The sequence below is a fragment of the Mixophyes fleayi genome, chromosome 4 (assembly GCF_038048845.1).
Source record: "Mixophyes fleayi isolate aMixFle1 chromosome 4, aMixFle1.hap1, whole genome shotgun sequence".
NCBI lineage: Eukaryota > Metazoa > Chordata > Amphibia > Anura > Limnodynastidae > Mixophyes > Mixophyes fleayi.
In genome coordinates this window covers 49,627,524-49,652,809 of record NC_134405.1, presented here as the reverse complement: position 1 = coordinate 49,652,809, position 25,286 = coordinate 49,627,524, and the positions used below count along the sequence as shown (strand labels likewise).

Here is a 25,286-nt window from a genome sequence, read left to right as displayed (position 1 = left end):
GTTGCAAATCGCTCACGCAACGTAAAAAGCTACATATGGAGATGCATCGAACCACCGATACCAAGCAGTGAGGTCAACACGGACTACTAACTTTAGAGTACTCAATGAAATTTCCGTATTCAAATAGATCCGTTCCGTTGAGTTACCTAGTGGTAAATGTATTAAGCTCCGGGTTCTTCAACACCTTTACAAGGCAGCGCCGCTTTAAATTTAAACGCAGAAAACGCCGAACTCGCGGGTGTTGAAGAACCCGGAGCTTAATACATTTACCCCCTAGTGTTGAGATGCGATTAGTTTATTTTTAAAACAAACAAAAAATATCGTTGAGTGTACTGTGCAGAACCGTTGTTAGGTACATACCACATTATTAGGATTTACATTATATAGGTATATAATATTAATTCATCAGAACACAATAATGCATCTAATGCACAGAACTTTTTCTTTAATTTTATATGTTTATTAATATCCATTTTGTAAATTATTACTAATGTATTTTAAAAGAGTTTGTAGTGCACCCGGGACAAATGACTTTCATGTATTTCATGTACTTTCAGCCCACCTCTAAAATAGGTATTATGCCATAATAAAACATAATACCATACATACCTTGCAAAAAACAATGTTTAAGGGGTGGAGTTACAACAGACATAAGCAGCTTACCAAAAGAAATTATCAAAACAATTTCAAAATATAAACAGATAAGAGATACACACACAAGCCACCAAAAAAATGAAAAGCAATCAAGCATGTGAAAAACTATTCAATAGACAGATAACATTTTAAAATAGAGAAGCATTATTAAGGTGGCTCCAAAAAAACATTCCATACACTTTAGAATACAATTTGGAAATATAGACAGATAAAAGAAAAACCTCTCAAGAACAAAAAACCAAAAAATAAATTAATTTGGTAACTTTTATATATAATCTTTCACAACAATTGAAAATTATCTTTAATAATGGTTTGTTATGAGAGAAGTTTATTCCTGTGCTTATATAGCTTTGGACTTAGACATGTCCCCGAGCAGGGGTAAGTGGTGCGCATGGTTTTATTTAAATCGATACCAGAGTATGAATCATAAGTATCCTGAGGTAATCACCTACTTCGAGAAGTTCACAGTGGTGTCCGCCCAACGCATGTCCCTTTTTACTTCGAAGGACGTAGGGTGTCGTAAGCGGTGTTTGTCCTTGTATACTCCATTTCAAAATGATCCTGCTGTGGGTTTCCTCCGGGTGCTCCAGTTTCCTCCCTTACTCGAAAAACATACTGGTAGCAGAAAATCTAATTCTAGTAGGCAAAAAGTGAAAACCCCCTTTTGTGTCTGCTCTATAAATGTGGATAGCGTCTAGGAAAATCTCCCGCTTTCACACAAGATATATGGCAGTTGTCAGGAGCTAGAATAAATAATCTAATACATCTAGAATCACAGTGAGGGAATTTTGTTACACAGTTTGAAGGACATCAGGGAACTGGGCTACAGGAAATAGTTGATATTTGTAGCTCTACTTGCTTACTATAGTTCATCTTTAATTGGTAGAGTATGATGTTATTGGTGTCTATTGCACGTCCCCTTTCTTTATCCCAAATTGCGCCCCTCTACATGCAGTAGGCAGGGCTTCTACTGCCATCACTAGGCTTTGCAGAATCTAGAACCGCTTCCTTCTGGGTAACTCTGGCTGCTAGCGTAGCCCCCTGCTGGGCACCTGGGCTGGTACCCCTGACCTGTTCTTTTAGATCAGGGTTGCTGTGGATGGCTGCCCCTGGTCTATCACACTGGCTTGAGTTGCAGGGTAGCGGGAAGAGCGTTGGTACTGGATGCTGGGTTCCAACCTCATAACAGCCGGATGACGGATTCGATTAGTCTAATCTGTAGGTCACAGGAATTGCCGCAGGTAAGTATGTACCAAAGCAGGATCTTGAAAAAGCCCTTATAAGGACAGTTACATGCCAGTTTATGTGCTAGCAATCTTTTCAGAAATTACAGATGGAAAAATACCTTACATGGTAAAATACAGCTCTTTATATACAGATTTATATACAGATTTGCGTGCATACCCTGGCAGGAGGTAATCTGGCCTTTTGCATGCATACCCTGGCAGGAGGTAATCTGGCCTTCTGCTTCTTTAACCAATCCAGGCTGCTTCATCAACCTGCACACAAATCAGCCTGGAGGGGTTTAACACTTTTTACATTGATTGTTTACCATTCAAGATGTAATATATTCTCTAATCTTGCATTTAACACAATTTAGCTTACAAAATTCACAGCAATCTGTGATATCCTAAATTACTTGAATCCTGAGTGTACATTGTTTGACAGGTTCTAAGATACAGGAAGGAAACCTACACAGGAACTAAAGGCAACAACCTCCTGCTGTGCCTTCAGGCTGAAGCGAGTGTTGGTCACTTCATATGAAAAGAATTAACTTCATTTAAGATTTCCTCTCAAAGTTACAAATTGGATTTCCTCAAGCAAATGGCTACTAACTCAGAAATCAATACCTCACAAATGAATACATTTTTAATACACAGTATCAAATATTAGTACATTTGCAATTATATAAACTTGTGCCTGCGCCACTAATTGAAGTCAATTTCTACAATAAATTATTTCTATGTGATCCAGCCACACTGATCTTATCCAGATTTACTTTTTCACTGACCCAATCTATTCCTACTCCTCCAGTTTCATTCATTCACTCTGCAGTTCCTACTGCACCATCACAAGCTTCCATCCTTCAAGCCTTTTTTTTAAATTCCCCAGGGCTGCCAGGCTGAAAACCTCCTGTCCTCTGAACCCCTCTAAGTCCCTTGTCCTCCTGCTCACCGCCATTTTGAAAAGACAGAAGTGGTGTCCAACAGACTGTCTAGTGTTCGGAGGTACAGAGTTCTCCCTGTATGACTCCAATCACTAGATATACAGAAAACTACCTCATGCTCTTGCTGTATCAGGACTGTTCTCTATAATCCTCGATCTATAAGAAACAAGACTTCTACAATTGTTGACCATATTGAATCATTAGATCTAGCCTGCGTTATGGAGACATGGCTAGACAAAAACACAGCCCCTATTTGGAAACTGATGTCAAAACCAAATGATCAGCAATTTACTGCGCAAGACATGAGCACAGCCAAGGTGGAGTGGTAAGCTGCTTTACAAATACATCAAACGTAGGACCCACTCAGTGAGAATAACTTGCTCATTTGCGTGTATTGGTACGTGGAGTGCTACAGGCTGAGTTTCAGAGTCCTTCAAATCTACCACCTCCCTGATTATGGGAAGACATTTCTGAAAGAATTTGCAAACATTGTTGCTGGTTTAGTCCTTGAGGGATTGCTATGCATGGGTCGATGATAAACTCACATCTAGGTCAAAATCTTCTCTGCACAATTAATGCTTTGGGCCTCACACAAGTTATTCCCTCCGTTATGCATAAAAGTGCTCACACACTTGGGGTATATTTACTAAAGTGGGGGTTTGAAAAAGTGGAGTTGTTGCCTATAGCACCAGATTCTAGTTATTTATTTAGAACGTTCTACAAAATTGACAGCTAGAATCCGGTTGCTATAGGCAACATCTCCAGTTTTTCAAACCCACAGTTCAGTAAATAAACCCTTTGATCTTGCTTTCAAGATTGGGTTAGACATTTCTGGCCTAAAAATAAACTGAGTTACTTACTTAGAACTTCACCCATGGAGATTACCAGGTATCGGCCAATGAGGGGCATTACTTTTCAGGCTTGATAGCAAATCAGAATCTCTCTTATGTAATGGGTGTCTTTGAAGATCCTTGTTCCTAGAATAGGGAGGTGATGGCTGCAATGGATACTAATCACTCCTGCGTGTATACAGTCATAGCCAAAAGTTTTGAGAATGACACAAATATTTTTCACAAAGTCTGCTGCCTCAGTTTTTATGATGGCAATTTGCATATACTCCAGAATGTCATGAAGAGTGATCAGATGAATTGCAATTAAGTCCCTCTTTGCCATTACAATGAACTTTATCCCAAAAACATTTCCACTGCATTTCAGCCCTGCCACAAAGGGACCAGCTGACATCAGGTCAGTGATTCTCTCATTAACACAAGTAAGAATGTTGCCGAGGACAAGGCTGGAGATAACTCTGTCATGCTAATTGAGTTAGAATAACAGACTGGAAGATTTGAAATGCGGGTGGTGCTTGAAATCATTGTTCTTCCTCTGTTAACCATAGTTATCTGCAAGGAAACTCGTGCAGTCATCATTGCTTTGCACAAAAAGGTCTTCACAGGCAAGGTTATTGCTGCTAATAAGATTGCACCTAAATCAACCATTTATTGGATCATCAAGAACTTCAAGGAGAGAGGTTCAATAATTGTGAAGAAGGCGTCAGGGTCCCGAAGAATGTCCAGCAATTGCCAGGACAGTCTCCTAAAGTTGATTCAGTTGTGGGATCGGGGCACCACCAGTGCAGAGCTTGCTCAGGAATGGCAGCAGGCAGTTGTGAGGTGCATCTGCATGCACAGTGAGGCGAAGACTTTTGGAGGATGGCCTGGTGTCAAGAAGGCCAGCAAAGAAGCCACTTCTCTCCTGGAAAAACATCAGGGACAGACTGATATTCTTAAAAAGGTACAGGGATTGGACTGCTGAGGACTGGGGTAAAGTCATTTTCTCTGCTAAATCCTCTTTCAGATTGTTTGGGGCATCTGGAAAAACGCTTGTCCGCAGAAGAGACTGTGAGCAATACCATCAGTCCTGTGTCATACAACAGTAAAGCATTCTGAGACCATACATCTGTGGGGTTGCTTCTCAGCCAAGGGAGTGGGCTCACTCATAATTTTGCCTAACACCACAGTCATGAATAAAGAATGATACCAAAACATCCTCCAAGAGCAACTTCTCCCCAGTGGTAATCGATGACGAGAAATCCGAAACAGAGAAGACCTACAATAAAAAATGATTTCATGAAAAAAATGACAGCAATATTGACAGACTTACCTGAAAAACGACTCTGCAGAGGGCCGATTGCAGCAGAAGGCTGACAGGACCTCCTTCCGAATGGACAGCTGTCCGGCAGTAGCGTCTGACGTCAGTGCGGCCTGAATGAAGTTAAATTTAAAGCTGCAATGTCGGGACCACACAGGTTAACTATTTAAACAGTGGAGCCGTACCCAACCCCTTCTCCCAACCATCCAAGAACAGTTTGGTGATGAGCAATGCCTTTTCCAGCATGATGGAGCACCTTGCCATAAGCTAAAAGTGATAACTAAGTGGCTCGGGTATCAAAACATCTAAATTTTGGGTCCAAGGCCAGGAAACTCCCCAGACCTTAATCCCATTGAGTACTTGAGGTCAATCCTTAAGAGGCGGGTGGACAAATAAAACCCCACAAATTCTGACAAACTCCAAGCATTGAGTAGGCAAGAATGGGCGGCCATCAGTCAGTATGTGACCCAGAAGTTGATTGACAGCATGCCAGGGCGAATTGCAGAGGTCTTCAAATAGAAGGGTCAACACTGCAAATATTGACTCTGCATAAACTTAATATAATTGTCAATAAAAGCCTTTGACACTTATGAAATGCTTGTAATTTTACTTCGGTATACCATAGCGCCATCTGACAAAAAGGTCTAAAAACATTGAAGCAGCAAAGTTGCGAAAAGCAATACTTGTGTTATTTTCAAAACTATTGGCCCATGACTGTACAACCGCACATATCACACTGCCAAGCAACAGTATTAGGGAGCTGAAGAAGAGTGGTAGCAGGAATGAAAGGCATTGGCGGAAGACTAGCATGGTAGAGAGAAAGCTAAAACTGGTCAAGCATACTGAAGAATACCAGTCCACAATCACCTGTAAGAAGTCTGATTTCCTGTCGAGAGAGATTATGGCAGTAAACATCAGACCAGCTCAGCATTCCATACAGTGGAGAAGCTTTGCAGATCAGCATGTCTGCAACCAAATGCAGCCCTCTCCGAGTCAAGGTGCAATGAGTTTGCATTGATAATAAGATATCTTCCATTTGGACTGGAATCCCAACAGTGCAGTGGAATAATTCCAGGTTTGCGAATGAGGGTTATCTGGCCTCTTGTACTAGCTGTGATTCCATGGATGAAGAAAGCATGGTTAAAATTACCCTAGGATTATGTATCACCAGTTGTAATCTGGACCCAATCCCAACAATCTTCTTAATAGGGTGTATTGACATAATTAGTCTCGTATTTACAAAATAAAGCAACGCCCTTTAGAGCATTTTCCTGGACCACTAAAGGATCAGTTGTCAGAACCTTCTTGGATAAAGACCTTCTTTAGACCCATAACCAACTGCAGGCCAGTGTCAAATTCTGCTTTTCTAGAGAAGGCTATTAAGAAAGTGGGTGCAACCCAACTGGAATCCTGTCTGTCAACCGATGATATTTACGATCCTTTCCGATCAGGATTCAGGATATGACGTAGTACTGAAAAAACCTGGGTTAATGTGCTTCCGGCACTAAGAGACAAAGACAGTTGTACGATATTAATCCTCTTTGAGCTCTCTGCAGTATTTGATACAGTAAACCATGGGAGTCTAATAGAGCAGCTGAAAAGTTTCTGTGGCCTGGATGCCACAGTCCATAGCTGGTTTAAATTATTTTTCACTGGCAGGTCATAGAGAGTGTCTGGAGTAGTACACTCATCTGCACCAGTGGCCCTGCCACACCACTGGTTAACATAATGATGCACCATGGCCTGGATTACATTGCTATGCAGACAATACTCAGCTATACTTGTCCTTTGCTCCGCGTACTAAGAACCCTATATGAGTCCTCAGGCTGAGCTCCAGGAATGGATGAATGCCATTTGGCTGAGGTTGAATCCTGATAAAATAGGTTCTTATTATGGAAGCTCAGCATCAAATGATAAGACTGCAGCTGGGTTAACCAACTAAGCTTGGGGTTTCCACATAATACGTGTTCTCCATTCCCTTCACTGGCTGCCTGTAAGAGAAAAAATTGTTTCAAGATGTTCGTATTCTCATTCAAATCTATATCACCTTGATAGTTGAAGCAGCTTCTGATTCCGTAACTTGTACTTGTGTATAGAGAACACAGATACAGATGTGGTACCAACAATATACTTTTGTGCTTGTGGGTATGCGGTAGATTATAGCTCTTTTTGCTGATGTGGGTCTATAGCTCTTTGCCCTGTTTACAGCTCTGATGCGGTGTATATTGTGGTGGTGTGGTACCTTCTGTATGGGATGTGTCTATAGCTCTGCGGTGGTGGTGGGCAGGGGTGTTTGTAGCTCTTGGTTGTTTAAAGCTCTACCAAGCCACTTTCATCACAGAAGCCATCAACTTCATTCTCGACCACAACTACTTCTGGTTCGAAGACATCTACTACAAACAGGCACCGCAATGGGTACGAAATTCGCGCCAAGCTACGCGAACCTCTACATGGCAAAATGGGAGGAAGACAACATCTGGAACAACAATCCCCACCGCGACAACATAGTAACATGGAAAAGGTACATAGATGACATCGTATTCATATGGAAAGGCAATGACATAGAGCTCCACTCCTTCCTAGAATACATTAACAACAACGACCTCAACCTGAGATTTACCTCAAACTCAAGCAAGAATGAAGTAGAATTCCTGGACCTCACCATCTACATCAAAGACAACACCATCCAGACCAAAACTTACATGAAACCAGTCGACTGCAACAGCTACATCCCGGCAAGCAGCAATCACCACAAGACATGGCTAAAGAACATCCCAGGGGGACAATTCAGGAGAATAAGAAGAAACTGCTCCACTATGGAAACCTTTAAAGAACAAGCCGAAGCAATGAAACAGAAGTTCAAAGATAGAAACTACGATCAAGATCATCTGGAGAAAGAACTGGAAAAAGCAGAAAACCTGGAAAGGGAAGAACTTCTCTCCTACAAACCCAAAGAAACAAAAGAAGACAATGCACCCCTCTTCATCACAAACTACCACAGCAACCATAGAAAACTAGAAACCATCCTGCAAAAACATTGGCACATCCTACTCGAGGATGAACAACTAAAGGAACATCTGCCACCCAAACCAAGGATAGTGTACAGGAAGGCAAGAAATCTAAAGAACATGGTAACGGCCAGCTTCATCCCCACCAACAACAAAGAAAAGAAAAACAAGGAAACTTGGATAAAAGAAGGGAAAAAGGGATACTACCATTGCAACAGATGCCTGGCATGCAGAACAACGAAACACAGTTCCACCAAACCAGCAACCGAATTTGCACCAAATTCAAACAGTAGCAAACACAAAATTGAAGACAAAATGACCTTCGACTCCACAGGAATAATCTACCTACTGGAATGCCCCTGCGGACTTCAGTACGTGGCAAGAACAATCAGAAACCTCAAGACAAGAATCCCAGAGCACATAAGAAACATAAGAAAAGGTTTGCAGAATCACAGCGTATCAGAACACTTCAAAACGACACACCATCAAGACCCCACAGGACTGAAATTCATGGGAATTAAACAGATCCAAAAACCATGGAGAGGAGGCGACTACATTAAACTAATATCAAAAGAAGAAGCAAGATGGATCCACACACTGGGGACCCTCACACCGAAAGGCCTCAACATAGACTTCAACCTAGGAATCTTCTTGTAAGTATAATTATTTCCCTCCCTTCTCCTCCCCCCCGACCCCTGCACCAAGCATCACCCGCCATTCCTCCCCACCAAAATACTGAACCCCCCACACCCCCCAAATAAATTAATACATTATAAATTAGTAAAATAAATTAAATTAATACATTTTAAATCTCAACCATTTATCTGGAATACCAAATTAAACAATATCGGATTAGCTCCGGGCTCCCACCCCATTCCATAATATAACTTTATAAAAACTCACCAAAGTTCCTTTTTTTAAACCCCCCCGCCCCCAAGAAATACAAACTTAAACCCCAAATAAGCCGTAAACACCTATCCACCTAAATGTTTCCCTATAACAAAATACATAAATTACACAAGGAGGGAAAAAAATAAAAAAAAATAAAAATGGAAATAAAAATAAAATAAAACAACATCATATCACAACAGACATAGATTCCCAACATAGCCACGGCGCAGCCCCCTAAAAAAGATCAGCTGCCCAATTAATCACCCTACCCCTAAACGCCACAAATCTCCCTTTTATTATTAACTAATCATTGTTTAGACATTCATCAATATCATTCCCCCATTTCTCCCTCTCCCCCCCCACCAATATCAAATGCCACTCCCGTTATAAACGTATAAAAATAGCTTATCCAGAGTTAATAAGAGAAACACTCAACGAATCTAAAATTAAAAACTATATAATCAGTTACACCGGGACGTACATTTTAGCGTAGTACCACACATAAACATCCGGTACGCATATGCCCAAGCAATAATAGCCCCTCCCCAAACATCCATAAGACCCCATTCCCATCTTAAGATACAGGCACAAAAATAGAATACTATTATTATAAAACAGCCCATTATGAGGAAAATAAAAAATAAAAATAAGCGTTAATCAAAAATAAAAAAGTTAAAACAAACTCCAATCCCTAAACACAAACTACCGCATACCCACAAGCACAAAAGTATATTGTTGGTACCACATCTGTATCTGTGTTCTCTATACACACCCCCCCCCCTCCCCTCTCTCTACCCCAGGTTGCGCCACGGCACAGACAAGAAGACATACAACAAGTTCGGCAATTGGAACACCCAAAGACTCCGTAACGGCAGCACCAATCCCCAAGACACTCCCGTCAAGCGCAGACGTCCAAGGTAAGCTCCCTAAAAAGAGCCCCTACCACCATTTCGTGAGACTTGTACTTGCCACTACAATCCACAGAAGGACTACAAGTAGTACCTACAATCTCCTATACTTCATATGGGGTCTGAGCTTTTAGCCTGGTGGTTCCTACTCTTTGGAACTTGCTCCCTTCCCACAGTCTGAGAAACCTCCTCTATAGAAATCCTCAATAACAGACCCAAGACTTACCTGTTAACTCACGCATTTCACTAATGCACCTCATCTTCCACCCTACCCAATATGTTTACTTTATTGTGTGTTTATTCTGCAAATTTAAAGTGCTTTGAGTCATATTAGGAAGTAGTAGGCAATTTAGAGACCGAGGGGTAAATGTGTTAACATGCGGGTTCTTCAACACCCGCGAGTTCAGCATCTTCGGCGATTAAATTTAAAGCGGCGCTGCATTGTAAAGGGAAGTTTCTCTTTACAGGGCAACGCCGCTTTAAATTTAATCGCCGAAGACTCTGAACTCGCGGGTGTTGAAGAACCCGCATGTTAATACATTTACCACCGAGTTGGGTTTGGTATTTGGATGAATATTAAAGATTCCCATATATGGGTGATTCTGCCAATCAATCACTGATCAGAATTTTTCAGATGCTATTTTCGGGATGGACTACATCGGACCATGTGTGTGCTGATCTTCTCGCTGTGCCACATCCTGTAGGCCCTGTGCCGTGTTTGGTACACACGGATAGACTGATTCTTCACACTTGGGTCATAGATCAGGCAAACAAAGATGCATTTTGTGTTGAATTATTACCATATAAAAACTTGGTATCAACTTGTTGTGGGTTAAAGTTACAATTTACCTCAATTTTCCCCATACCTGGGAGGAGGGCGATGCACATCGATTCCCTTCTGCCTGGATACAGAAGGACCATCCCGACGTGACCAGTAATCTCTATTTCTCATTATTCCAGAGAAAAGCAAACCTCACAGAAAGCAGAATGACAGTCATGTAGTGCACATGCACTAGTGGGATTGATTCTCCCTTTTTGTTTTGCCCATGCCCCTTTAATTAGGCAAGAACATATTTTTTTTTATCATTGCGTCTGGAAGGCTTGGGCCTAATTGGACAATAATTTATTAATTCTCGTCACTTGTGAGTGTCATGTTTCAGTTTGACTGCACATACACACCAAAAAGACTTACGCTTCCGTTCGTATGCAGATTCAGACACATATTACACTGATGTCCGAGTACAAGAAGGGGGTGTCCATGTAAGTGCCATCAAGTGGCAAAATATAACACTTCTGATTGTACCATTCCATCTGGACCCCTCTCTTTGCTAGTGAATAAAGCATTAGTGTATAGCGTATAATGTGAGGTCTTGTTCATCTATTCACATTACGTATTCGCATTCATACCAAGGCTGGATGGAAGATTTTCACTTCATTATTAAAGGGGAAGACAATGGATGTTTGTGTTTAATCGAACTTAATTTGTACTTCAATTGTGTATTTGTGTCTGTAAATAATTGCATTTTACATAGTAAGTATGAATCACATTTATCAATAAAACCGTCCATACTACTATAATATATATATATATATATATATATATATTTTTTTTTTCTCACTCCATTGCTCTTTTGTATTATGTTCAAATTTTGTAATGTGACTTTAGCATTTACTACTAATGGACAAGTCGCATCTCAATGCTTTTGTTACTCATGGCGCACAACAAGCGCATATGTTGCCAGTTACCCTCTAGTGTAAGTCTAGTGCATATGCTGCCGTTTACTCCTAGTGTAAGTCTAGTGCATATGCTGCCGTTTACTCCTAGTGTAAGTCTAGTGCATATGCTGCCGTTTACTCCTAGTGTAAGTCTAGTGCATATGCTGCCGTTTACTCCTAGGGCTAGATTTACTAAGCTGCGGGTTTGAAAAAGTGGGGATGTTGCCTATAGCAACCAATCAGATTCTAGCTTTCATTTTGTAGAAAGCACTAAATAAATGAAAGCTAGAATCTGATTGGTTGCTATAGGCAACATCCCCACTTTTTCAAACCCGCAGATTAGTAAATCTAGCCCCTAGTGTAAGTCTAGTGCATATGCTGCCGTTTACTCCTAGTGTAAGTCTAGTGCATATGCTGCCGTTTACTCCGAGTGTAAGTCTAGTGCATATGCTGCCGTTTACTCCTAGTGTAAGTCTAGTGCATATGCTGCCGTTTACTCCTAGTGTAAGTCTAGTGCATATGCTGCCGTTTACTCCTAGTGTAAGTCTAGTGCATATGCTGCCGTTTACTCCTAGTGTAAGTCTAGTGCATATGCTGCCGTTTACTCCTAGTGTAAGTCTAGTGCATATGCTGCCGTTTACTCCTAGTGTAAGTCTAGGGCATATGCTGCCGTTTACTCCTAGTGTAAGTCTAGTGCATATGCTGCTGTTTACTGCTAGTGTAAGTCTAGTGCATATGCTGCTGTTTACTCCTAGTGTAAGTCTAGTGCATATGCTGCCGTTTACTCCTAGTGTAAGTCTAGTGCATATGCTGCCGTTTACTCCTAGTGTAAGTCTAGTGCATATGCTGCCGTTTACTCCTAGTGTAAGTCTAGTGCATATGCTGCCGTTTACTCCTAGTGTAAGTCTAGTGCATATGCTGCCGTTTACTCCTAGTGTAAGTCTAGTGCATATGCTGCCGTTTACTCCTAGTGTAAGTCTAGGGCATATGCTGCCGTTTACTCCTAGTGTAAGTCTAGTGCATATGCTGCTGTTTACTGCTAGTGTAAGTCTAGTGCATATGCTGCTGTTTACTCCTAGTGTAAGTCTAGTGCATATGCTGCCGTTTACTCCTAGTGTAAGTCTAGTGCATATGCTGCCGTTTACTCCTAGTGTAAGTCTAGTGCATATGCTGCCGTTTACTCCTAGTGTAAGTCTAGTGCATATGCTGCCGTTTACTCCTAGTGTAAGTCTAGGGCATATGCTGCCGTTTACTCCTAGTGTAAGTCTAGTGCATATGCTGCTGTTTACTGCTAGTGTAAGTCTAGTGCATATGCTGCTGTTTACTCCTAGTGTAAGTCTAGTGCATATGCTGCCGTTTACTCCTAGTGTAAGTCTAGGGCATATGCTGCCGTTTACTCCGAGTGTAAGTCTAGGGCATATGCTGCTGTTTACTGCTAGTGTGTCTAGTCAGCATACACATGGAATATGTCCAGCTCTACGTCAGGCTCTAGGACACGATGCACATATACCCACAGACCACACTGCACCTTGGGCCTTTCCAAACAAAAATAAATAATTTTAGCACTGCAAAAGGGTTGTGTGATGTGTAGTCTGTTTTAAGGCCGGATATCTGTACATACTGTACACAAACTGACTATTTACAAGAGAATTATCATGTTGAATATTCATGCTACACCTACAGCTTGGTACATATTATGAAAATTATACACTTGCCCATGGAAATTTTTCTACTTAAAAAATACCCCAAAAACACGAGGAGCCCTTTTGTATGTGAATAAACACATGTATTTTTACATGTGTGCATTGTGATTGGATTGTTATAATGAGTAAACATTCCCATGTTTTGGTGAAACCTGACAAATAATAAAACAGACATCTTTATTTTTTGCTTGCATCCCTGTAAGAGGAGTATTGGGCACATACCATTCCAGATTAAATATGTTCTAACGCTTTCACACACACTTAATGCAAGTTTACACAATGATGTGCGTTTTTGACACTTGTGTCATATCAACATGTCTGGCTAATCTAAATTAAGCGGGTAATACTGTCACTAACCATTTAAACTCTAGAAAGTACAGGTTATACCTGTAAGAATATACACACACATCACTTCACACACTTCTAGCTGTCAGCTCTTTGATTTGTTTTTTTCAGCTTTTCATTTTTCTGTTTTTCTAGGACATTGTTTTTAGTAGTTGCCACAAGGTGGCGCTCTACTCCTATGTTGTTAGGCATGTGTGCAGGCTGGTCATCAGTCCAGAGCAGCCTCTCCCAGTAAGCTGCTATGACATGTCATGACTCATTTAGTCCAGACCGTAATTACAGACGCCAGTTTACCCAATTACAGAGGCGTACCTGAGCCCTCCCTAATTCTCCAGCCACATGCACATACAGCTCTGACAGCAAAGATTCAGCAGTGCTCTGTGGCTCTTTTATACTAACCAAAACTTTCTGCTGACATTTTAATCATTGTAACTGCAGTGATATCATTTCTATAGAGACAACTCATACCAAACCTTCTCCCTGCGCTTCCTAAGCACCGAAATACATCACCACATGGGCAAGGAGCTGTACATTATTGTGACTGGACGCCTGGAAAGGGCATTTATAGAAACCGGTGCACAGTAAAAGTGTGTGATCTGCCTCATAGTTGGTCATTCATACCACCTAACATCTCATAATTCACACGTTGAGACAAAGTACGTGCACATGTCTACAAGCAGGGCTTGGCCGTGCATTGGTGGGGGGGGGGGGGGGGGCTTGAGAGGCTGGTTGTCTCCTCCGCCAGGCCATTCCTAGGATGGACCCAGTCTCCAATGCTATTTTAGATTATCATTCCCACACAGCAATCATTACACCTCCTGAGGTTATATGCTAGCGTGCCACCCCTGGCTCTCTCAGTCACACCTATAATATGGTCAATCAATTCTTGCATTCACCTGGTACACACTGTAATCTTTAATACAATTACAATTTAGAGAGATTGCACTCTATGGCGCAGATGGTGCAGATTCTTGCAGCAAATCGGGTGCCGTCACATATTGCCAGTTTCTCTCCGCTCATATTAAAGAATATATGAGCAGGTCAGGTTACAGTGGTGTAATCCAGCAAGCTGACTTCAATCACATGAATTGCACCACTTGGCTATAACAATTATCCTCTGTCTCTATACAGATATTTTCTGCAACAAAATACACAATGATTTATTGAAATGTTTATTTTATTAAATAATAAAAAAACAAAAATCCAGCCAATACGGGTGAGCCAGTCAGTCCATAAAAACATTTGACAGATTGTGGTCTCAAGTAAAACAAAAGTATATCGGAGGATACTGCGTTTGACACTATCGCCAAGTTGTGACCACTGCATTTTGTGATGGTATTTTCACATGGGCACCTATGGATTAAGCAGTGGCTGAGGAACTTTCCTAAATGCATGTTTGCCATTGTTAAGCAAGGACATCCTTACAACCTTGTTTTGTGAGGCAACATAGTGAATTTAAAAAATTCCAGTACAAGAATTTGGAATTTTAGGAAGGCCATTATTGAGGTAAGGGTACATAATGCATGCTATGTAACAGATACCAGAAACTCTGGAAGTGTTTGGGTGAAGTAAATCCTTCTCTATAAATGTACTTTCCCTTTTTTCCCCCAACATTTATCAAATCGATTTTAGGGCTTCCTTTTGCCAAAAATGTATAATGTGTTTGTATACTCCCCCCCTCCTCCTAGACAGACATTTATTTATACTGGATCTAGCTCAAATTCCTGTCTCTCACACTAAATCATCCACTAATCTTTGTCCTAGCATTCAGCCATTTCTTCATTCCTCACTTAGCCTGTCCCTCACATCAAGCGGCAGTGTTTCCAGTAATGAATGCTCCACCACAAAGCCAGACTTTTTAAGACTAACGCATCCTCCAACTTCTGGGGGCAAAACATCCATTCTGTTGCCTTTTATATCCAGCCTCACCAAGGACACAAGAGAACCAATTTTGGGGGACAGGCTTGTAATCTTATTTTGTCCCAACTTCAAAGTCTTAAGCTTTTGACAGAAGAACAGCTCATTGGGGAGTTCCTCTAAAAAGTTCCCAGTTAAGGCCAAGAACTGCAGCACCTGCAAGACTCCAACTTCTGGCGGCAGCTCCCGGATCTCATTGTAAGATAGGTCAAGGTGCCGCAACTTGGTACAGAGGAAGAGCTGAGGCGGCAATACAAGAATCTTGTTGCGATTTAAACACAACTCTTCCAGGCCTTTCAATTTACGTATATGGTCAGGGATGTATGCAATCTGGTTGTGCCACAACCGAAGAACACTTAGTTTCCGGCAGTGCTGCAAGCTTATAATCTCCTCTATGGTGTGTAGGCTGTTGTCCTTTAAGTCCAAACTCTGTAGATTGTTTAGGCTGAAGACTGCATGGGGAATCCGCTCCAGATCACATCGAATCAGCTCTAACTCTTTCAATAGAGAAAGCCGTTTTAAAGCATTAACGGTGAGGAGCTTTGTGCCATCATTTTGAATACTCAGTTTCTGCAAGTGGCTAGCTACCTCTGTAACAGTTTGAGGCACTTTAGAAAGATTGCTCTTCATGGTCAACAACTTCAGACTTTTTAACTCCCGCAAGCTTTCCAGGGTAGCTGTTTTTGAGAGGTCTTGGGACAGGTAGCCAATCAGATGGAGCTCCTCAAGAGCCCGGAGGCTAAAAACCCAAAGTGGAATCTCCTTGATGTCATCAAACTTAATCTGAAGGACCCTAAGGTGATCCCGGAGGTAAGCCAGAGAGGCATGTTGTACCTTGGCTGAGCAATTGAACAAAGACAGTTCTTCTAACCTTATTAATTTGGACACCAGAGGAGGAATGAGTGCTTCGCTTAGCATCTCCAATTTCAGAGACTCTGTCTCAGTAACTTCAAACACTGTATCTGGCAATCCTGGCAGTTTGAACAGATGAAGTTCCAAGCGACCTTCTGGTGTCTGCTGAAGCTTCTGCCTTAGTTTATCTGCTGGCCATTCATGATTGAGATTAAGTTGCCTTAGCCTACTTTCACTAACTTCCGAAAGAAAGACGGCAAATCGCTTAGAGTAGAGAGAATCGTATTGATCCACTAGGTGAAGCACAAATGCAAAATCATTTTTGACATCAGGAATATCCCCAATCCCTGTTTCTTCCCGCACAGACCGGAATGAGTACTCCTTCAATGGGCGTCGGAAAAGCCAGTACAGTGTATAAAGGCAGGTTAAGCCATACACGCCCAAAAAACACAAATAGCTGATAGCCAGTTTGGAGAAGAGATGGGCCTTTGTGTGGTTGCAGCAGAAGCTGTTGTAACCGGTCATTTCTTCGGTATGCACACTACATGGAACAATGAAGTGTATTTTCCCTACCAAGGCAGCGTTGTACACTGTAATAAGAACGAATTTGCAGACTTTTAGTACGGTTTGCCGCATATACATGGAATAGAGAAGATCACCTTCTTCCACATGATGCCTAAACTTCTTGACTTTCTCAAATAGGGCTTTGGCCTGTTCTCCTTCCTTCTTGTCTAGAACACTAGCTGAAGAGGTCTCGGCCACAAGTTTCTCTGGAACTGGAAGTTCGGCGGTCGCAGGGCTAGTCTCCTCAAAGCTGGGCTTTGAAAGCTCTCTGTCTGCATTCTTCTCTTGTGTGGTCTCTCCTGAAACCTCAGAGAGCGCTCGAGTTGTCCATGGGGAGTCGAAACACTTGCCTAGGATGGAGATGAAGTGTTCTATTTTAGAGCTTGTGCCAGGAAATTTGAACCAGAAATTGCCGCAAATAATAAAGATAAGAGTGTGAATGACCACGAGGTATGGGAAATATTTGGCATACCAATGTAAAGCAGTCTCATAGCACATTTGATTGATAAAGCTATACTGCTGAAGGTCCAAGTTATTGCGCAGTCCGCTCATCTCACGTGGGGGGACCGAAGTAGCAATTGGAGGAGGAGGAGTGGAACTAGAGGTGTCTTCATCACTAGCATTTGGGGCTTGCGAGTTTTGGGTGAATTCTTGGCAGGAAATTTGTGAAACGAAGTCAGCCGAGGTGTGGTTAGGAAGACAAATGATCTTGTCCTGAGTTACCTGTGGATGGATAGAGAACATGTGTTTTAGCATTGAGAAGTCAGAGGGGTTTATGAATAAAACAAATATGAAAAGAAAAGAAAAAAGAATATGGACATGGAAGAAAATTATAAGTCTACAGTTCACCCCAGTACAAAGGCTATTCTTCGTACTGGGGTGATCTATAGACCACCAGGTCAGGAAGAAGGACTGGACAGGAACTTAGTGCAGGACATCAATAAAATGGCTTTAAAAGGAGAGGTAATAATCATGGGTGACTTATCTAGCTGATGTGAACTGGGAGGAGTCTTCTGCAAGTTCCAATAGAAGTAGGGACGGTCTGAATTCCTTGCAGGGAGCATCCCTCAAGCAAATGTTGAGGGAGGCCACTCACAAAGACACAATATTAGACTTTATTCTTACAAATGGTGACAGAATATCTGATGTAAATGTGGGTGAGAACCTAGGATCCAGCGATCATCAAGCAGTATGGTTTAGTATAAAGACAAGACAGACTCATACAACACAAAGACAAAGGTGTTGAATTTTCGGAAAGCTTACATTGTAGAGATAGGTAAATGTGTAAGTGACTCTTTGGAAGAGTGGAAGAAAGGAGTGCAGGAGAGGTGGGGAAAATTAAAAAAGTGCGATACTAAAAGCAACAGACCTTTGCATCAAAAGGGTTAAGAAAAGTACAAGTAAAAGGAAGCCAGACTCAGAATAATGAAGACAAAGAGGTGTATCTTGCTAGACAGAAGGAGGCCAAGACGGTAATCAGATGTGCAAAGGCACAAGCTGAAGAGAATATGACCCAGTCAGTAGGTAAAGGAGGCAAAACTTTTTCCAGTATATAAGTGAAAGAAGAAAAACAGGAGGAATAATAAGACTGAAGACAGTGAGTGAGACTCTAGGTTGAGGGAGACAAGGTAATAGCAGATCATCTTAATAATTATTTTTGCTCAGTGTTAACTACAGAAAGATTGGGGAAGGGACCACAGTTAAGTTGCAAGTATCCTCATAAAAATTAGGTAGATACAAGTACATTTACAGAGGAGAAAATCCTAACAGGGTTCTCAAAACTGAAAGTGGATAAATCAATGGGCCATATAGTGTATAGAGATGAAAAAAACCATCCGCGCTAAATAGGATAGCTGCCACTAATTATACTAATGATAGAATCCACCTAATTTCTATAATATAACATATATCAAAATAAAGTATAACATACGGCGCTAAACTTTTGCTCATACAAATGTATACAATATAATAGAGTCCAGAGTTATCCAGAGTCCATACCATAAATTAATCCAGGAATTGATCAAATAATCCACCTAGATGTATGTTCACTGAATTCTCTAGTTCTTCTCCCATATACTGAGAATAATTACCAAAACTTGTAGGGAAAAATTCCTGTTGGTATTGTTATCCTCAAAACAAAGAAAAACATGTATCAGAATAAATCAAGTGGTATTCCCCTTATTCAGGCACACCTCATGTGTTCAATTCTAACTTAAAAGATTTTCATATAAAGTCAGAAAGGCCCCTCCACGTGATGTTTTATAGTGGGTCATGCAAGAAAATGTGACTAAAAACATGTATTCACACCATAATATTCACACCATGATATTCACTTACACGATTAATGGTGTGATTCGCCACATATCATCATAACTGGTTTGTTTGAATCACATAGAATTTTCTCCTGTGGATTTTCTCTCATACAGTTTTCAAGATGGAGAGATTTCAACAAAACAGGGAAAATAGAAAGGATATATAGTGTTTTATCCTTTAATACAAACAGCTACCAATATTACAATGCAGAGTACAAATAATTAAAAAGGACAAAGTCCAATCCACAAACAGCGTATATAGATAGATGCAAGTCCGCCTACCAGAGCTCCAGAATACAATCAGCATGTGTTATATCCATGGGCATATCTCCTCTCAGTACTGTTTACATTCAATTCTAATTTAATTAAAAAATTTTAATAATATTTTTTATTTATATATATATTTTTTTATATATTTTTTTATATAATTTGTATTTTTATTAGTCTTGTTCATATTAGTCTTCTATTGAACCATTTCAAGTAATCTTTGCAATGGTTTTATATGCTATATATATATTTTATAGGTTTCAGCTAAAAAATGTTCATTCTATATGAAGAACATTTAGAGATAAAGTTTATTTGTATGTCAAGCCTCGATTTGGAGAAGAACAGGGGTAAACAGAATTATAAGTGTCTGTTTTGTATAAAGAACACCAAGCGATAAAGTTTATTTGTATGCCAAACCTCGCTTCTGAGAGGGACTATGACACGCAAAACCGGAAGTACTATTCCGGAAGTACATTGGAAACATCGTTTTTTACACTTTAAAAGGAGGACTTTTCCAGCGTATAGGAGAAGCCTTGATAAAGACCATCTGGGTGAGGTCGAAACGCGTTGGCTACACGGAGACAAGTGCCACCTTTACAGAGCTAATACCTTCATTCCATGGAGAGGAGATATGCCCGTGGATATAACACATGCTGATTGTATTCTGGAGCTCTGGTAGGCGGACTTGCATCTATCTATATACGCTGTTTGTGGATTGGACTTTGTCCTTTTTAATTATTTGTACTCTGCATTGTAATATTGGTAGCTGTTTGTATTAAAGGATAAAACACTATATATCCTTTCTATTTTCCCTGTTTTGTTGAAATCTCTCCATCTTGAAAACTGTATGAGAGAAAATCCACAGGAGAAAATTCTATGTGATTCAAACAAACCAGTTATGATATGTGGCGAATCACACCATTAATCGTGTAAGTGAATATCATGGTGTGAATATCATGGTGTGAATACATGTTTTTAGTCACATTTTCTTGCATGACCCACTATAAAACATCACGTGGAGGGGCCTTTCTGACTTTATATGAAAATCTTTTAAGTTAGAATTGAACACATGAGGTGTGCCTAAATAAGGGGAATACCACTTGATTTATTCTGATACATGTTTTTCTTTGTTTTGAGGATAACAATACCAACAAGAATTTTTCCCTACAAGTTTTGGTAATTATTCTCAGTATATGGGAGAAGAACTAGAGAATTCAGTGAACATACATCTAGGTGGATTATTTGATCAATTCCTGGATTAATTTATGGTATGGACTCTGGATAACTCTGGACTCTATTATATTGTATACATTAGTATGAGCAAAAGTTTAGCGCCGTATGTTATACTTTATTTTGATATAAATCAATGGGCCAGATGGGATACATCCAAGGATACTAAAAGAGCTTAAGGGGGTGCTGGTAACACCATTAACAGAATTAGTCACCAGCTACAAGAGTAATTCCTGGACTGGAAAAGAGTGAATGTAGTCCCACTACACAAATGTGGATGCAAGGAAGAGGCGAGCAACTACAAACCAGTGAGCCTTACATCAGTAGTAGGGAAATTGATGGAAACTCTCTTAAAAGAAAGGTGTAGAATATCTTAAATCCAGTAATTTACAGGATCCCAAACAGCATGGATTTACTGGGGGGAGATCATGTCAAACAAATCTTATTGGCTTTTTTGACTGGGTGACTAAAGTAATAGATCAAAGAGGGACTGTAGATGTAGCCTATCTAGATTTTAGTAAGGCTTTTGACACAGTCCCACATCACAGACTGTTAAATAAACTTGAAAGCTTTGGATTGGATTCTAAGATGATGGAATGGATAAGATCTTGGTTGCAGGATAGAAAACAGAGTTTTAGTAAATGAAGTACATTCACAGGGGGGAAAGGTTACCAGTGCTTTTTAATATCTTTATTGGAGACATTGCAAATGGTATTGCAGGGAAAGTATGCATTTTTGCAGATGACACAAAGATATGCAACAGGGTAGACACACCAGGAGGGGTAGAACAAATGATTGATGATCTAGGTAGACTAGAGGAATGGTGAAGAGAGTGGCAACTACAATTTAATGCCAAAAAATGCAAAATCATGCACTTGGGTCTAAAAAACCCAAAGACTAAATATAGTAATAATGGCACTGTAATGGAAACTACTGATGAGGAAAGGAATCTAGGAGTCACTATTTCAGGTGACTTAAAGGCAGGTAAGCAATACAAAAAACCAATGAGGAAGGCAAGTCAGATGCTGGGATGCACAGGGAGAGGAATCAGTAGCAGAAAGAAAGAAGTAATAATACCACTGTATAGGTCATTGGTACGACCTCATCTAGAATACTGTGTTCCATTCTGGAGGCCATATCTCCAGAAGAATATAAATACATTAGAAACTGTACAAAGAAGGGCAACTGAAATGGTGCATGGCCTACAGCACAAAACTTACCCTGAAAGACTAAAAGAACTTATTATGTATAGTTTGGAGCAGAGGAGGGAATTATAGAAACTTTCAAATATAGCAAGGGTTAGAACAAGGTACATGAGGGAAACATTCCTCAAAGAAAGAGAAGTACTAGAACACAAGGACATGCACTGACACTTGGAGGGAAGGAAGTTTAGTGGAAATTTGAGGAAAAACTACTTCACAGGAAGGGTAGTGGATAAGTGGAATAGCCTCTCATCATGGGTGGTAGAGGCTAATACAGTAGAGCAGTTTAAACATGCTTGGGATAGACATAAGAATATCCTTATAAAGAATAAGGGATCAAATAAGGTTAATGGTTGCCATATGTAAATGAAGCAATGGGCAGACTAGAGGGGCCAAGCGGTTCTTATCTGCTGTCAAATTCTATGTTTCTAAAAGGTGATGAGTTACAAGTAGGAGTCTGTAGGCTAATGCATGACAGGAAAGGATAACCAAGACTGAAAGGAAAATCAATGCAATTATAAAGGTCGATACATAATGCAACATAAAGTGGGATGTGATCACATTTTCCATGTTTTATGAGGTCCTCATTGTTTTTCTAACTCTGCCGCCATTCAAATCTAAAGACAGTTAATAAAGTTGCAATGGATGTCTCTAATGTAAATGCGCTTATATGCCAAGATGCTACACAGTGAATTATAACTAGACCACACAGCTGGCTGAGTCAGTAGTAGTGGACCACTTCATCTAAAGAGGTCATCTACAGGGCTCGTTCACACATACACTGGAATTTTTTTAATAAAAATGCATGAAAACTTCACACATTGCACCAACTGATCTACATGGTTTTCCAACCTGACCAATCAAATCCAATCCGACTTCGGTGGTGGAGAATAACTGAAAGGTTGGTGGTGGCCCCACAAACTACTGTTGGCCAGTTTGATCTATTGAGGTGGTGCCTTATGAGAGGGGCATTCATTACTGAAAATAGCTCAGATGAGCATTAGTTGTAGTAAAGATGAGGCATTTAATAGTATTTAATCTGCACTTACCTGCAAGGTGCATCCAAAGACCCCAATCATGAGCATGGCGATGGTGATATATTCAGCCAGGACATCCCACCAGGGTTTGAGTATTTTGAAGGCCGGCTGCTGCTCGGTGAACTGTTTGAACTCGGCCACAGGAATCATGATGACCGCGAGCTAAGCTGAAGTAGAGGGAATATGGTAAATCTTCTATTACTCTCACATCCACACTATTCCCCATCATCCCTTTTCCTATGTAACCAGTGTTACAACTGACTCACAATGGTTTTAATAAGTCCTCTGTGCAGCACTCAAGCACTTAAGATCCTATCGTCCTCATGAGTGTACACACATTTAATGCATTATCATCGGTGTAATGAGACAATACTGTTGTCAGCCTTCCACACCCTCTACACACTAACCAGGAGTGCTAAAGCTCTGGCAGAGGAGGAGTTAACAGCGACGCGCTGTATGGCCGCAGTCAGGGCAGCAGGATTTACTGACCTTAGTATATCAGATTTCTACATTTATATTGATTGGAATCAGATACATATTGTACATGATAAATGGCACATATCCTACTGCTTAACCTCTGACCCTGGCTGAACAGAGCTATATTATAGTGTACAATATATATACTCTGCAACATATATTACACACCATAATATGTATAGCAAATGTTGTAAATAAATATGTAGGAACCCAAACTCTGCAAGTGTTTAAGATCTTATGTAGACTACGGTCAGAGATCCAGAAACTCTACCTGTGTTATAACAATCCAGCAGATTCGATAATTTGAAGTAATGAGTTTAGACTTTACAAACCATTAGCAGATGCAGAGGAGGTATATCTAAATGCACCGTAAAGCACCAACATATTCTATAGCACTATAGATAAGGGTATTGACATTTTGGTACGCTACAGACGTCCAGAGATTATGATGTATATGAATTTGAGGATTCTGCCTCAAAGGGGTTTTTCCACCTCCACTATATATTATATATGTGTATATTGTGTGTATATATATATATATATATATATTAATTGGTGCCCTGTTCGATTAGACGGTTCAACCTGAGATCAGAACAGCATATAATTCAGATTTGCTCGTTTTACTTTTAAAGTCCCAGAGATCACATGCACAATCTACAGAAGTACACAGGGCAGTACAGGGCAGTACAGGCTTTTACATCCTCTGTAAAAAAACGCAGGTCTATATTTATTCACACAGCAGACACTGGACAAAGCAGTCTCCTTGTATGTGCAGAATACCACAGGACAGATCTAGAAATGACACTTCGCTATTAGCGGGCTGTAAAGAGGCACCTGCCGAGCTTTACAGCAAATTGTGGTAGCCACCAGTGCTTCCTAAAACACTGCAATACAGGACAGTAGTTTATCAATCGCTAAAGACTTGTTAGGGTACGTCCAGACTTAAATAAATTAAAAAAAAAAAAAGAAAAAGTGATTTCATAATTGAACAAAATGAAAAAATAAAATAAAAATGTCCATTTGGGTAAATCCTTATTCTCTGCCACTGCCTCACACATAACTGGATTGAGGGAGAAGCCATTGAATATACATCTGTCACTTAGACACAGTAGAGGCAGCCATGTTCATGATTACAACAATATCTACAACACTAAGATAAACAACTATCACCACCTGCCTCCAAGAAAGAACAACACAGACACATCACACCCCCAAAAAAACAGCAAAAGGTAAACACCTTGGAACACCACCACACAATAGAGAATACACTACTCACATTCGCACTGTGCCATGAAAACACACATCTAACCAGAACCACTACAGGACCGGAACCAGTCATCTCTGTCAAGCAACAACCACCACTTACCCTACACTAACAAGCGCAGACGTCCAGGGGTACTTCATGCCCCCAACAATATATACAACAATGCAGCCTCTCCTTTAACTAGGAAACGGACATAATTAATACACAGCCCAAAAAAGATAGCTGCCTCAAAGTGCTTGGGCGATATCACTGGTCTGTAATAAAAAAAAAAAAGGATGCTCCCCCCCCCTTATAAATAGTGGTTCAAAAAAATGTCTGCTTCCATTGTGTGTAAGTGGCAAGCACTTTTAAAGTCCATGAAAACAATGGGGAAAATCCATATTCACTTTACAGGCCATATCTACTGAGCCCTGCAGTACAATCACTTATAGGGCTGTAGAGCGTCATTTAGATTCTGCTCCATGATGGAATATCTTACTGAAGATAAACCATAACTAAAGTTGCTTTCACATGCCATTCAATATAGTAGATAAATAGAGTGACATAATGCAAAAAAAATAAAAAAATTCTAACAGTTGGAAAACTTGTGTGTTACAAAATTTGTACTACAGCACAGTGGCTCAG

At 40.4% G+C, this 25,286-nt stretch overlaps 1 protein-coding gene across 1 annotated transcript in view; it reads right to left on the bottom strand.

The window, feature by feature from the left end:
- Positions 1-14,768: 14,768 nt before the first annotated feature.
- LOC142151362 (volume-regulated anion channel subunit LRRC8E-like) overlaps positions 14,769-25,286 on the bottom strand; it is a 30,721-nt gene continuing 20,203 nt past the window's right edge. Inside the window, exons 2-3 of the mRNA XM_075206916.1 lie at positions 22,934-23,088; positions 14,769-17,596 (exon numbers count right to left, since the gene is read on the bottom strand). Of these exons, the coding sequence (XP_075063017.1) occupies positions 15,320-17,596; positions 22,934-23,071 (2,415 nt within the window). The 5' untranslated portion in view covers positions 23,072-23,088 and the 3' untranslated portion in view covers positions 14,769-15,319. The remainder of the gene's footprint in view (positions 17,597-22,933; positions 23,089-25,286) is intronic.